At 34.5% G+C, this 16332-nt stretch overlaps 2 protein-coding genes across 2 annotated transcripts; both read left to right on the forward strand.

The window, feature by feature from the left end:
* The first annotated feature begins 7394 nt into the window (after positions 1-7394).
* LOC136062731 (uncharacterized) lies at positions 7395-7817 on the forward strand. The gene has a single exon (XM_065762184.1). The coding sequence runs from the start codon at positions 7395-7397 to the stop codon at positions 7815-7817; it is 423 nt and encodes a 140-aa protein (XP_065618256.1).
* Positions 7818-9903: 2086 nt separating this feature from the next.
* Positions 9904-13800, forward strand: LOC112028790 (uncharacterized). The gene is made up of 6 exons (XM_024061481.2): positions 9904-10425; positions 10535-10672; positions 10768-10887; positions 11466-11510; positions 11783-12273; positions 13516-13800. The coding sequence occupies exons 1-6, from the start codon at positions 9930-9932 to the stop codon at positions 13798-13800; spliced, it is 1575 nt and encodes a 524-aa protein (XP_023917249.2). The 5' UTR covers positions 9904-9929.
* Positions 13801-16332: the final 2532 nt, after the last annotated feature.

The following is a 16332-nucleotide window of genomic DNA, read 5'->3' on the forward strand; positions in this document are numbered from 1 at the left end:
CCCTCTGACCTCGGCCTTGCCCAACCGAGGAGGGATTTACCTCGAGGCACCCCCCTAGGTGGCTTTAATAGGATTTTTCTCTTCACTTACTAATGCAGATCCTTATGAAAGTGTTTTACCCGTCCACAAATTGTTTGGCGCCCTCGGGTTGGGCCCTTGGCCCAATATATACGTAGATATGGGCTCTTGGGCCTTTCCCCCCTACAATAGCCCCTCGAGATTTTTCTTTCTGATTCCTCAAGAAGAAAGGAGGATTTCGATATGATGATAGTTCCTTTGTGCCCATTTTTCATCACCTCTGACTGTATAGGTGTCTTTTTGATTTCCCAAAACATGCTCTTGACGCTTTGGTACACCAGGCACGCCTTCATAAATTTTTGCAGCTCCATGTTCCCTATGTTCTATGACGTGATGTGGATCTAGCGGCTGAAGATTTTTTTGGAAATTGAGCGGGATTTTTCCCACTTGTAACTCTCTCTTTGGATTTCGAGCGAGATAACTCCCAGTGGACTTCGCTTTCTATATAAGGCACCTCGGGGGAATCATTATTCTTCACTTTGCAAATCCTCTAGTTCTCCAGAAACTTTAAATTCTCAAACCTTCGGGGCTTCCAAAAGGATCTAGCCAAGATGGTGATCAAGGTCTAGGGGATGAGGTGGCCAAGGATAAAGGCAAGGGCAAGGAAACCAAGGATGTCGCCAAGGCCTAAGAGGATGCAGTCAAGGCGAAGGAAGCGGAGGCCAAAGATGCTCTTGTTTTTAAGTCGAGCAAGAAAGAAGACTCTCCTTCTACAGCCAAGGCCCAAGGCAAGTGCGGATCGCATCAGATTTTTGGTGCGACAAAGTTTAGGTTTCACCTGGCAACATGTATCATGCATGCACAAATGTAAAAACAAACCAAGATTGATCAAGCAAATTAACAAGAACAAGGGCAGATGGGTTTCCTGTTTTCAGCCTTGATAGCAGAACATCTTGCAGCTAGGAGAAAAAGGATAGACAAGTCTCCCATTTTTCAGCCTTGATAGCAGAACATCTTGCAGCTAGGAGAAAGACGATCTCAACGAGTGATTTTCTCTTTTTCTTCATCACCCTGGTCTTCCCCTTCTGTGATGGAAGTTTGCTATTACGTATAATGTACCTTTCCTTTATTTAATAAAAAGGGTTGCATTTTTTTTTTTTTTTTACTTTATGAATCTTTCCTTCCTTTGCAATAAATATTTCATGGATGTTGGTGCTGTAATTTTTCCCTCCAACGGGACTTTAAACTGATGTTGTTGATAGTAACGAAACATTGTCACCCTAACTCTATCAACGCCAATAGTAATGCATTGCTGCTAACTTAGATAAATTAACTATGCAAAAATAATAAGGAAAATGATCATGTGCATATACTGCAAACTATGCAACCAATGAAGAATAATGAACCCAAAGCAAGTGATCCGAGGAGATGGATATAATTTGGGACATGTTTTAATACTTAGCAAAAATAAATAGAAAATGTCAAATCATCCAAGGCACGCGGTCCGGGGAGCTGTATATAGCTTAGATTCAGTTTAAGCAATTATAAAAGATGTCATAGTGTTTTAACTTCCCCTTAGCATCTGGTCTAAGGACTTCTAGGGTTCTGTTTTAACCTTTTATAAAGATATTAATTTGTGTTAATTTCTCCATAGCATTTGGTCCGAGGATTTCAGGCATGACTTAGGTTCTGTTTGAACACTTATAAAGATGTCACAGTGTTAATTTCCCCCAAGCATCTGGTCCGAGGACTTGAGGCATGACTTGGGTTTTGTTTGAATACTTATAACAATATTAATTTGTGTTAATTTCCCTATAGCATCTGGTTTGAGGACTCTAGGCATGACTATGGTTCTGTTTGAACACTTATAAAGATGTCATAGTGTTAATTTCCCCCAAGCAACTAGTCCGAGGACTTCAGGCATGACTTGGGTTCTGTTTCAACACTTTATAAAAATATTAATTTGTGTTAATTTCTTCATAGCATCTGGTCTGAGGACTCTAGGCATGACTATGGTTCTGTTTGAACACTTATAAAGATGTCACAGTATAAATTTTTCCTAAACATCTGGTCCAAGGACTTCAGACATGACTTGAGTTCTGTTTGAACACTTATAAAGATGTCATAATGTTAATTTCCCCCAAGCATCTGGTCCGAGGACTTCAGGTATGACTTAGGTTTTGTTTGAACACTTTATAAAGATGTCATAGTGTTAATTTCCCCTAAGCATCTGGTCCGAAGACTTCAGGCATGACTTGGGTTCTGTTTGAACACTTTATAAAAATGTCATAATTTTAATTTCCCCCAAGCATCTGGTCCGAGGACTTCAAGTATGACTTGGGTTCTGTTTGAACACTTGTAAAGATCTAGAGAAACCAGCACTAGCCCCACTCTGGAGCCCTTTTGATTTGCGATTTTCCATCCATGATTTGTGTCGCTACCACTTCCTCTAATGGAGATTTAGCGAACTCGGCCACCAAGTTCGCGATGAACTGGCCTTGACAAAGGTACAAGGCATGTATTTGCTTTCTTGTAAAGATATGGAGAAACTAGCACTAGCCCCATTCCGGAGCCCCTTTGATTTGCAATTTTCCATCCATGATTTATGTCACTGCCACTTCCTCTGACGGAGGTTTAGTGAACTCGCCCACCAAGTTCGTGAGGACCTGGCCTTGGTAGAGGTACAAGGCATGTACTTGATGTCAAAAGCCCCTAGAACTGTGCCCCCTCAAGCAATCCTCCCTGTGTTAATCGAAGTTGACTGCTATCAGTATGTGTAGTATGCATACTTCCTTTACGGTCACCTCTTTGCTCAAGACTGACAAAAGGATCGCCATGCTAGGATCCCAAATACTCTGCCTGGCGTGGACCTAATCCTACCATAGTTAAGTGTTAAATCCACTATTACACAAGTTCTTCCTATAGACGGCGCCAATTGTAAGGACTTGATTTGTGGCTAAGTCTAGGATGAGTGGACTTAGGCTCAAAAAGCCTAAAACAATGAATTTGTAGAGAATGGGTCAAAGAACTAGGCCCTAATGAATTGGACAACAGCTAATATGGAATTGGATGGCAATCATACACAAATAAGAAATACTGATATGGACGAACTTCTTGTCCGAGGAGGCAAGTGTTCATATAAATCCACTAAACAAAGTACAAGTGCGATTTTTATTGTTACAGTCTCCTTTCCCTGTTTCCCCCCCTATCATGGAGGGTCTCCCTCCAGTTTTATATTTTCATCCCCTTGTTTTCATCCTTCCACGTATAGATTTGGATTGATAGTATTGATACTTATCCCATCAATCCCTCCCTAAAGTCTTTGGGGGTAGCTGTAGTGCTAAAAAACATTGCTCAGTCAGCTGTAAAGCATTCAATGCGATGTTAGCTGTTTTTTCTTATATATTTCATAGCTCTCCTTTGTCCTTTTCCTTCTTGATACCTATCCTCTATAGTGGAATGGTCCGGAGCGTTGCTCTTAATGGCAGACCATACCCTCTGACCTTGGCCTCGCCCAGCTGAGGAGGGATTCTTCCTCGGGGTACCCCCCTGGGTGGCTTTAATAGGATTTTTCTCTTCACTTACTAATGCAGACCTTTATAAAAGTGTTTTACCCATCCTCGGATTGTTTGGCGTCCTCGGGTTGGGCCCTTGGCCCAATATATACATAGATATGGGCTCCTATGCCTTTCCCTCCTACACCTTTCATATTGGATATACCAAAAGGTGTCTGTTGACTGAAAATATGCTTATTGAATGAAAAATGTGTATTTTGAATGTAAATGTGCCCATTGATCGAAAATGTGCTCATTGAATGAAAAAATGCATATAGACCAAAAATATGCCTATTGAAAAATGAAAAGGCACAACTGTTCGGTATTTTTAAATATATACGTGACAAAAATTTATATAGCCATGTGATGCAATAAAGAGTAGTAAACAAAAAGTCAATTTTTTCGCTTTCATATTATATATAGGTATATATGTATGTATAATTTAATATATATATATATATATAGACAGATAGATAGATATGTATGTATGTATGTATAATTTTTATTTAAATAAATTATTCAACCTATTCATTCTATTAAAAAGCTTCTCATAATAATTGAAACTCATATCAAATTTATTCTAAATATTTGTAATTTATTATTTGAATTTTATTGTAGAGAGAAAGAGACTACTTGTGATGAGGAACTAAAAAATACAACACCAAAACGTATGAACCCAAAATAGAGTTTTAAAAATCACAATGGTTCATCAATATATAAAGTAGAGTTGCAATAGAGAGAGAGAGAGAGAGAGAGAGATAGAGAGAGAGAGAGAGAGAGAGAGAGAGAGAGAGAGAGAGAGAGAGAGAGAGAGAGAGAGAGAGAGANTTTTCAAGAGAGAATGTGAGCGAGAGAAATAAGAAATTTATTGAAAATAATAATATAAGAAGAAAAAAGGAAAATAAAAAATATAGTAATAAACACCAAATTATCTAAGTCATGTTATGTAATAAAATAACATTATATTCTTATATACTATCTTTATAATGCAAAATGATAACATCTAAGAAATCAAAGAGACTAAAAAAGATAAAAACTTAAAAATACAAAACTTAATCACATCAACTCAAAGTAGAGTTCCAAATAATACAAAATTTCAACAACCTAAAGTAGAGATCGATGCAAGTAAAATAGAATCCACCAAAAATGAGAAAAAAAAAATTTGGGAGAGAGAAAAAACTTGTTGTGTGTGTGGGAATTGTAAATCAATATATATATAAAAGCAGAGACCTCATGTGAGAGTGCATGAGGTTCTGCCAAGTGGCATTCTAATTTTGCTATTAGCCTTTTTTTTTTTAACCTTTTTTATTAAGTTTTTTTACTATTGCCCAAAAGTTCACATTAACTTATTTTACTGTTATCTCATTAATATCTCATTAATTGCTTAAGTTTACACCACATATTTCTCTATTCTTCATGTCTTTTAGCATATCTACTATTTTAGTGTTTAAAAAAATAAATAAATAAAAAAGTAAGGACTAATAGTAATAACTAATCAGATAAAACCCTAGAAAGAGATAGAGAGATACAAAAATGTTGTGGATTGTTAAATAAAATGCACTATTTCACTATATATTATCAAAAAAAAAGACCTGAGACTAACAAAACATTTGTAAAAGAGAGAGAGAGAGATGAATTTGAGGGATCACCATCTCCATTATACTAGCCTCCCACCACCATCAAGACGCCGAAACTCTGACGGGTAATTTTTTTCTTTCTTTCATTTTGTCTTTTTTAAATTAGGGGCTTAAATATGATTTAGGTTTAGGTAATTTGGTTGGATAGTTTTTGTTTTGGGTATATAGGTAGAGAGAATATTTGATGTGCAATGTAAAGTCATATTCTACCATGATTTAATTTTAAATCATCTATAAGCCTTGGAGAGAGATAGAGAGACACAAAAATGTTGTGAATTGTTAAATAAACACACTATTTCACTATATATTACCAAATAAAAAAACTTGAAACTAACAAAACATTTGAAAGAGAGAGAAAGAGGAATTTGAGGAATTTGATGCTCAATGTAAAGCCATATTCTAGTATGGTTTAATTTTAAATCATCTATAAGACACATGCATACACACTTGCCCACACCATGTCTTAATGTCGCACTATCGATGAGTGAAAAACGATAAGAGAGTTGGGCATACTTTTTCATGGTATGAAATATGTGAACATAATACAAATTAGTTGATTTTCATGGTCCTGTTACTCTTTTGCATTTATTTATGGTTTCACGATTTTTTTTCTTTTAAAAAAAAATCTTACTTTAAGAAGACTACAAATATGCAATGTAGTTACTAAAGGAAGATGCATGGATAAAGAAAAAGTGATATTAAGATAGATAGTAATGAGGAGATGAACATGTAAAAGAGAGGGAAAAAGTTAGAGAAAGTATAACAATAAGATGAGAAATTAATAAGAAAAAAAAAGTTAAAAAAAAAAGAGAGAAATGTTGAAAATAGGTAGATGATGTGGTTGTTGATGTGGCTGAACAAGAGTGTAGAAATAATAAATGCTATACTTTAACTTTTAGATATATATAGATTATTTTAGAATTAGAGATATCAAATTTCCGCCTTAAGTACTAACTATGATTGGGTGGAACTTTTATCTTGGATTGTGGAGGTAGTCGGTAAACAGTATAGGTAATCAAGTATCATTGATACTGCATCATAAACATAATTATGATGTTTATTTACTGTGTTAGAGAGTGCTTTCTCGGAGTATGAGATTGAGAAACATGGAAAACCAATGCCATAATAATTAATTAGTTGAAAAAGGATTGGATAAAGCTGAAACAGGAAAAGAAAATGCAGCATAACACTTTTCTTCTTTATGGTTATAATGCTTACCTTTATTACTCTACCAAGCGAAGTTGATACGGGTGCCTTCAAGCAATCTTTGAAACAAAGCATGGTTGCTCTCATGGCTTGAGAGAGGGAGAGAGGCACGGGAGTATGAGATTGATGAAGCGTGAAAAATGTTACAGCATTCAAACTTCAAAGCTTTGAACAAGTATATAAACCATACCAAGTTCCAAATACAACCAATGTTGGAAGAGAGTCAAAGACAATCCAATCTGACACATAATTAATTATCTTGTACCAGGTGGGATTCACTTATTGTGAGAGATATGTTAGTATGTTACATTACATATGCCCTATGTAGGAGACATAGGTAGTTAAGAAGAAAAAAAAGTGTGTTACTACTTGTAATAGAAATATAAAATAGGAAAATGTAAACCAATGCCCTTTAGAAACTAATTTTAGAAACATTTTATTGGGAAAAAATAATCTTAGATACTTAATATATAAAAGTATGAAAAAAATGAAAAAGACAATTATCTTGGGCAGAGGTGGGAGGAAAGGTGTATAAGGTTTAGTTTGGTTAGAGAGTATAAACAATATTTTTCAAATGTTAGCACATATACACCACCCCCCCCCCCCCACACACACACACAAAAAAAAAAAAACTTGTTTAGTAGGAGAGTTTAACAATTAAAGAGTGTTTAAATCATAGTTCTCAATTTAAATTCTGTACTTGAAAAATAGAAACTATTGAGTCCATACTTTCTTATAAGGAAAGCCAAGCTAATCCATTGAAAAAAGGTTGGGCATTGCCGAAAGGGGGAAAAAATTACAGCCTAGAACTGTTTTTTTTATCTTTGGTATTCGCGCAAGCAAGGTAGATACCAGTAAGTTTCTTTAAATTGTGAGTAGTGTCTATGGAACAACGCATGATTGCTTACATAGCCCGAGGGAGAGAGAGATGGAAAGGGAGGATAATTTTGAAATATTGACGAAACCTTATCAAGCAATCATGGGAAAAGATTTGGAGGCCGTGAAGAGATACTACATGGAGAATGAAAACGTGGGTCATCCTCTGACAGACACCGGGGACACTGCACTTCATTTTGCAGTGTACACCGGCAACAAGGAATTGATTAGTTTTTTACTTGATCTTGCAGTTGCACCATTTTTGTCTGATATTAGGAATGAACTTGGAAACACAGCACTTCATGAAGCGGCAGCAGCTGGGATTGTCAAAATGGCAGAACACTTACTAAGTTTTGGCGAAAGCCAACTTGACGTAAAAAACAATAGTGGTGAAACTCCTTTGTTTATAGCCGCTGCATTTGGTAAGACAGAAATGGTTAAGTTTTTGATTGTGGATGCTGGGAAAAGCAACCGATTAAGGAAAGTCACTGCACACGAAATGACTCCAAATCCATTCTTGAAATAGCTATCCTTGGCAACTACATTGGTAGACTTTTGTCTCTCTTTCATATCATATATGTTGATTAAAATCTCTGTTTTTTTTTTTTTTTTTTTTTTTTTTTTTGGGGGTTAATCTTAAAATCTCTCTCTCTCAATTACAGATACAGCTTTGGGGTTACTATATTGGGATAAATCTGCTTCTCAATATTTTATGTAACTTTTCCCATAAGATCAATATTGTTGGTATCCTAAAAAGATGATACATAATATATGGGCCTAGACACATTCAAATGGTGCTATCTAAATTATATGACCCTTTGTCATACAAATATATTGATTCCCCTAATGTATGGTAAAGGAATGCAGGTTTGTGTCTAGCCATTTTCTTGATTTGTGCTGCATAATTTAATAGTATGGAGGATGTGACTGGTTTCAAATGTTGAATAAAATAAGATGAGAAGAAAAAAGAGTAAAAATAAACTATATAGCAGTAAACATCAAATTATCCAAGTTATTCTATGTAATATAATAACATTATATTATTATATAGTACTATATGTATAACGCAGTAGGATAATATTTAATCAAATAGAGTATAAAAGATAGCAACTTAAAATACAAAACTAAATTGCATCAACCTAAAATAGAATTCTAATTAACACAAAAATTCATCAACCTAAAGGATTGATGCAATGAAAATAAAATATTAAAAAAAAAAATTCAAACAAAAAATGAAAAACAAATTGAGAGAGAGAGAGAGAGAGAGAGAGAGAGGTAACATTTTTTTTGTAGAAAACTATGCATAGAATGATAAGAGAAATGCTAAATTTATAGTAAGATGTTGAGAATAAGAATAGTCGAAATAAAGGAAAACAAAAAGGTAGAGAAAAAATGATATTAAGGAAGAAAGTAGTGGGGAGATGAAGAGGTAAAAGGGAGGGAGAGTTTTGGAAAATTAATAATAAAAATAATGGTTAAAAGATATTTAAATTTTAAATAATGGAGTTTTTAAGTCAACTTAAATGAGAAAATGTTTAAAATATATATATAACAAAAATTGGAAATAAAAAATGATGACGTGGCTAATGATGTGTCACAATGTGAGCATAGTAACATTAAACGCTATGCTTCAGCTTTTAGTAATATATAGATATATATATAGATTAGTTTAGAATTAGAGATATCAAATTTCCGCCTTAAGTACTAACTATGATTGGGTGGAACTTTTATCTTGGATTGTGGAGGTAGTCGGTAAACAGTATAGGTAATCAAGTATCATTGATACTGCATCATAAACATAATTATGATGTTTATTTGCTGTGTTAGGGAGTGCTTTCTCGGGAGTATGAGATTGAGAAACATGGAAAACCAATGCCATAATAATTAATTAGTTGAAAAAGGATAGGATAAAGCTGAAACAGGAAAAGAAAATGCAGCATAACACTTTTTTTCTTTATGGTTATATGCTTACCTTTATTACTCTACCAAGCGAAGTTGATACGGGTGCCTTCAAGCAATCTTTGAAACAAAGCATGGTTGCTCTCATGGCTTGAGAGAGGGAGAGAGGCACGGGAGTATGAGATCGATGAAGCGTGAAAAATGTTACAGCATTCAAACTTCAAAGCTTTGAACAAGTATATAAAAACCATACCAAGTTCCAAATACAACCAATGTTGGAAGAGAGTCAAAGACAATCCAATCTGACACATAATTAATTATCTTGTACCAGGTGGGATTCACTTATTGTGAGAGATATGTTAGTATGTTACATTACATATGCCCTATGTAGGAGACATAGGTAGTTAAGAAGAAAAAAAAGTGTGNAAAAAAAAAAAAAAAAAACTTGTTTAGTAGGAGAGTTTAACAATTAAAGAGTGTTTAAATCATAGTTCTCAATTTAAATTCTGTACTTGAAAAATAGAAACTATTGAGTCCATACTTTCTTATAAGGAAAGCCAAGCTAATCCATTGAAAAAAGGTTGGGCATTGCCGAAAGGGGGAAAAAATTACAGCCTAGAACTGTTTTTTTACCTTTGGTATTCGCGCAAGCAAGGTAGATACCAGTAAGTTTCTTTAAATTGTGAGTAGTGTCTATGGAACAACGCATGATTGCTTACATAGCCCGAGGGAGAGAGACATGGAAAGGGAGGATAATTTTGAAATATTGACGAAACCTTATCAAGCAATCATGGGAAAAGATTTGGAGGCCGTGAAGAGATACTACATGGAGAATGAAAACGTGGGTCATCCTCTGACAGACACCGGGGACACTGCACTTCATTTTGCAGTGTACACCGGCAACAAGGAATTGATTAGTTTTTTACTTGATCTTGCAGTTGCACCATTTTTGTCTGATATTAGGAATGAACTTGGAAACACAGCACTTCATGAAGCGGCAGCAGCTGGGATTGTCAAAATGGCAGAACACTTACTAAGTTTTGGCGAAAGCCAACTTGACGTAAAAAACAATAGTGGTGAAACTCCTTTGTTTATAGCCGCTGCATTTGGTAAGACAGAAATGGTTAAGTTTTTGATTGTGGATGCTGGGAAAAGCAACCCGATTAAGGAAAGTCACTGCACACGAAATGACTCCAAATCCATTCTTGAAATAGCTATCCTTGGCAACTACATTGGTAGACTTTTGTCTCTCTTCATTATATATGTTGATTAAAATCTCTCTGTTTTTTTTTTTTTTTTTTTTTTTGGGGTTTAAATCTTAAAATCTCTCTCTCTCAATTACAGATACAGCTTTGGGGTTACTATATTGGGATAAATCTCTTCTACGCTTTGGCCCGGCATGTTTTCAACTGCTAGCGAAGATGCCTTCTGCTTTCAAGAGTGGACATCCCATGGGCATATTGGAGGGACTAATCTATCTTTGTATGCCAAACAAAATATATATGTTACCCAGCTTCAAAAATTAAAATTTCCTACTGTGTACACAGGGGCTAACTGAACCTGCATGTCCAATACAGGGCTTCCAAATGATGATGATCTTCATCTTCACAGTGACACTTCAAGTCCAATAGAGGATCTTGAATGTGGCCGTGGCTGGAGTTGTCCCCGCCCATTTGGCTGCTTAGGTGACCATAAAGGTAATCAATACAGAAGAAACTTTGCTCCCAATGTACTTTCATTCATCGGGAAATTAAGATCATTTCTATTTGAAATAAATTTGTTTATAGTTTACAATAAAATTACAAATTTAAAGGAGTATTCATTGTCTCGATTTTTGAAAGTTTAGATACACACTTTGTACTAATTAAGATGGACTTGATCTTTCCAAATATTCATGACCCTAAAGAAACTACCTTGGGGGAACATCAATAAAATGAAGCTTGTGTTTCTAAGTACTCTTTTTACAAGTCTCAAAATGATATTGGACGCACCTGCTGCAAGTAAGTCTGATCAAACCCCGTTTTTGTTAGTCATCAAATTCTTGCAAAAAGAGTATGGTAGCAAAATTTGAAACTGGGCTGTTTTTTTTGCACTACTAGATAATTCATCATTGATGAAAAACAAACCATATGATACCTGAAGTCATACCATTCTAGATTTCTATTTATCTCAATTAGAGGCTTAGAGCATTCTGTTATTTTAATTTATGATGCTCTTCTTATTTTTTATCCGATACATGCCTTTATTTAATGACCTGAGTTACACGAAATTGCAGCCATATCAAGGATATACCGCACTGTTTGGAGGTCCATAGCTCAAGGTACAACCTGCTTTTTTTTGGTTACATATATTCATTCCAATGCACTATTGCCACTCTCAGTGCAAATCAAAATTTTGATACAATTTCAAATGTATAAAATACTAATCACCAGTTGTCACTTGTCATTCAATATGTAAAAAAATTGGTGGCTTTGTAACATAAGTCAATTTAAATCTATATTTGCTTCTGTCAAAGTGTTATGCCTAGAATTGACGTTTAATGGTTTTTGTGGAAAGCTAGTCTCATCTTGCTCTGTAATGGGATGTTAATAGGATTGCCAGCAATTAAAAGAATTTGGGACAGAAAAAAGCAACAAAAGAGAGCGTTGATACTTGCTACAATTCTAGCTGTAAATTACGAGACATGGATAGTTAAAAAGCTTGAGGATGAAAGAAAAGAAGAAGATCAAAGTAAGAAAGATCAGCAACCTTCCCGTTCTACTTCATCTTCTAATAATCCAATAATTTCAGCTGCAAGAAATGGGATCACAGAGATGGTAGAGGTCATTCTTAAACGGAATCCTCTAGCAATTGAACACAGAAATAAAAAAAATGAGAACATACTTCACATTGCAGCAAGATATCGAAGGATAGAAATCTTGGATCTTCTTCAGCATTTGCCTGTTTCAATATCGAGGTTTAAAATATTGATCAATGCCGATGGTGACACCATTTTGCATCAAGCTGCATACTTGGGTGAGCATAAGTTGAGGGACAGGCCAGGGGAAGCCCTCCGCTTGCAGTCCGAGATACAATGGTTCAAGGTGCTTATTTTGCTTGCATTTCCCTCATTCCTTCTTGAAAATACTGAATATCTTTATTTTATTGTGTGTAAACTATGCATAGGAGACCTTTGTATTGGCATACAGAAGAGATCTAATTTTACATGACGTAGTACAGAGGTACAACAGCAATACAAACGTAGTGCTGATACACAGAACATAGACAGGATATGGTTTGGGCCTTGAGCCCTTGGATCCTGGGGGCCTAAGTTTCTAATACTTTTCACTATTTTTTTGATAATTTGCTTCCGTTCACTAATTATCAAATTTTGGGTTTTCTGTTACATCTCATAAATGTATTTTTCTCAAGCAGGGGTGTTTACAATTTTACAAGTACATGAATTTCAGTTCGATTTAAAAACTCAATATGATAGAAAGTTTTTGAAATATGTTAATTTATAGGGGTAAATGCAGTAAATCCACTTATGGTTTGGTCCAAATTCACATTGTCTACTCGTAGTTTGAAAAATGTCAATTTATCCACCTGAGATTCCCTCTGTTTGTCCTCTGTAACATACCATTGTTAAAAACAAGGGTAAATATGAATTTTTAGCCCCTTTTATGTCTCTATCCCAAAACAAAAAACACATACAAAAAATAAAAAAATAAAAAAATAAAAACAAGATCAAAAAGTTAGGGTTTTGTTAAAATTAATAACATCTGACTCTCTCTCTCTCTCTCTCTCTCTCTCTAATTATTTTTTGCTTGCCTTGTTGATTAGCCTAATACTGGAGTTTGAAGTAAGGGTTTTGTTTGTATTTTTTGTTTTGGGAGAAGAGAAACATAAAATAGGGAGCAAAAATACATATGTACTTTCATTTTTAACATATGTGAGTTAAGGGAAACAAATGGAGCAAACTTTAAGTTGGTAAAGTGACATTTTTCAAACCATAGGTAGACAATGTGAATTCAAGTCAAATCACAGGTGGGTTTACAATAATTATCCTTAATTTATAAGAGTATATTCTAAATGGGCAAAACTTATTTATAGTGTTCCTTAGTTAAATTCAACCATATAGTTGCATTGACCACAATAGTACAAATAGTGTTATGTTCTCCAAAAACAATTAAATTCAACCATATAGTTTATTGGTGAGTCTAACCACATGGTTGAATTTAATCGAGGAATCTAAGGTAAAACACCAATATATATATATATATATATGCAAGTATGAACTAATTGTCATCCAATTGCATAATGATATTAGATTTCAATCAATACAGCGAGTGCAGAAACTTGTACCTCCATATTTGATCAAAAACCGAAATAAAGAAGGTCAGACTGCTGAAGAACTGTTCACCATCCAACATAAGCAACTGGTGGCAGATGGCCAAGAATGGCTAATGCGAACAGCAAAGGCATGCACTATAGTTGCCGTCCTAATAGCAACCGTTGCTTTTACCTGTGCCTACACCATCCCTGGCGGTTCCAACTCAAAAACAGGACTTCCATTGCTCGACACAGAAACTCCATTTCACGTTTTCACAATCTCAGATGCGGTATCTTAGGGTTCAGTCTAGAGTTACTTGGTATATAAAGAAAACCCTAAAGCACGTTTTTCAATTCTTGAGAGCTACTCTTTTGAGATCTAAGAGGTTTTGTTCCTTCTACTTTCAAGTATCTACTAGAGTTCACTCACATACTACAAGTACCAGTGGAATAAAGTTGTATCCCAAGTTTCAAATATAGGCGTACTGAAGATCAAAGGCATGAACTAGAGGTTCGTGTTGGAGCAGATCCACATCAAAGAAGTTGAGGGTTTTAGAGCTAGGTTTGATAATCATAATTTAGTTTACTACGAATTAAATATTCTTAACTGTAAACTTCTATCTATATAGTGGATTGTTATTTTGGGATAGTTCTCCCTAGGTTTTTCACTTTGAAATTGGTTTGTTTCATTGGTTTTCTTGTGTCATCATATCTGTGCCTTATTTATTTTTCAATTGCATGATGTGTGATGCATGTTTAATCTAGATCTACATAACTAACTTAAGTATCAACTTGGTTATACAATTAGGTTAAAACTGTTTTTTTAAGGGTCTAAAATCTAACACTATAATTCATTAGAGTTTTAATAGATTGAAACAAGAAGCTTGTAGTAGAATGATGCTTATCTAGATCACTAGCATCATCTAAATTAACATAACCACCAAAGTTTCTTCAAACAGAATTGTTCCTCTCAAATGTTAAAATAAGGAAAAAATAATAACTTACCCACTGTGGTTTGGCCGAAATTATGTTCCTCCTGTGGTTTGAAATTTGACACTTTACCCACCTAAGGTTAGCTTAGTTAGAGTTCCGTAACCCACATATTTTTTAAACAGGGCTAAATATGTAATCTTGCTCCATTTTTATGTTTCTCTCTCTAAAACACAAAAAATATAAAAATATAATACCAATAATAATCCAGTGGAACACTTGCATTATGAGTTTCAAACCACAGATAGGCTACTTAAATTATGGTCAAACTTCAAATAGATAAAGTGTCAAATTTCAAATCATAGGTAGATAATTTAAATTTGGTCAAATCACAAGTAGGTAAGTTGTAATTTTCCCTAAAATCAAATACTAGCTTGCTAATGACAAGTTTCTTGATCATGAATGTAAAGACTAACCACACTGGCAACTTGTAAAATGTTGGGTTGGGCACATTGCATACATGAGGTTTTCAACTTAAATTGTACACACAGTTCTTTAGATATATAAATTTAGAAACATAAATTCCAACATTATACTTTCTTATATAAGTTAGGGAAATTATTATTTTAGTTCTTATATTTTGGGGTTATTTTCAATTTAGTAGTCAATTAGGTGAAATTATTACTTTTTTTGAGCAATCAATTTAGTTTTTGTTATTTTTAATTTGTTTTCAAGTTAGTCCCTATTGACGACTCACTTATAGAAAATGCCTCATGACAAATGATGTGCATAATAACACTTTTGAAGATTACGTGGCTACTAAATAATAATATTTTTATTGACATTAAAAAATTCACATCAGCACTTGAAATTTAAAAAAAAAAAAAAAAATCTCTATTTTAAAGAATGAAAAGACAAAAAAAAAAAAAAAAAAAAGGAATTAAATCCAAAAATGCATGAAATTAATCTAGGTACACACAGATATTGAACATGAAGTTGTGGAGTGGGGGTAACTGCATAAGAGAATTTATAGTGTTCACATTGTGTGCTAAAATAGCTAAATGCAATTTTAGCACTAAAACACTAAAAAGCATGTTGCATTAGTGGTGCTATATCTAAAACTTTTAGCACCCAACTACAGTAAACTGCCAAAGATGATAGCTTATTGTAGCTATAAAGTTATATATATATATATAAAGGAAAAATTACACTTTACCACCTTAAACTATACTTCATGTTATACTTTATACCTTAAACTTTTCGAATGCATGTTTTGCACCCTAAATTATGACTCCTCTTACACTTTGCACCTTGCCATTAAATTTGCTGTTAACTTGGATGGAAATTCAAAGTTTAATAAGGAGTATATTTAGAGTGGTAAAGTGTAATTTTTCTTTTGTTTTAAAGTATTGAGAAGATGAGCAATTAGGTCTTTTTACGTGGTGTTATATTTTTCCATCTAAGCTAACAGCAAACTTACCATTAGGGTGTAAAGTGTAATAAAGGTCATAGTTTAGGGTACAAAAAGCGCATTTGAAAAGTTTATGGTGTAAAGTGTAATATGAGGTATAGTTTAGGGTGGTAAAATGTAATTTCCACACCNACGTTTTCACAATCTCAGATGCGGTATCTCTCTGTTTCTCCCTGACTTCTGTGGTCGTGTTCCTTTCCATTATGACATCGAGAATGCACGAAAAGGATTTCAGGAGGTCTCTGCCATTGAAGCTAGGCTTGGGACTGACCACATTGTTCTATGCCGTAGCAGCCATGATGGTTGCTTTTGCTGCTACACTAGTGCTTATGATGCGAGAGAGGCTACATTGGGCTGCAATTCCAATTTACACCGTCACTTGCTGCCCAGTCACTATTTTTATTGCGCTTCAGTTCCGTCTCTATCTCAA

This window comes from Quercus suber, unplaced genomic scaffold, assembly GCF_002906115.3.
Source record: "Quercus suber isolate HL8 unplaced genomic scaffold, Cork oak 2.0 scaffold_446, whole genome shotgun sequence".
NCBI lineage: Eukaryota > Viridiplantae > Streptophyta > Magnoliopsida > Fagales > Fagaceae > Quercus > Quercus suber.

Bases quoted from the DNA above. Each gene is read 5' to 3' on its own strand.
- LOC136062731 (XM_065762184.1), top strand. From the start codon at position 7,395: ATGGGAAAAGATTTGGAGGCCGTGAAGAGATACTACATGGAGAATGAA.
- LOC112028790 (XM_024061481.2), top strand. From the start codon at position 9,930: ATGGAAAGGGAGGATAATTTTGAAATATTGACGAAACCTTATCAAGCA. The intron at 10,673-10,767 runs GTATGCCAAACA...TGTCCAATACAG, and splicing joins GGAGGGACTAATCTATCTTT to GGCTTCCAAATGATGATGAT. The intron at 12,274-13,515 runs GTGCTTATTTTG...CAATCAATACAG, and splicing joins CCGAGATACAATGGTTCAAG to CGAGTGCAGAAACTTGTACC.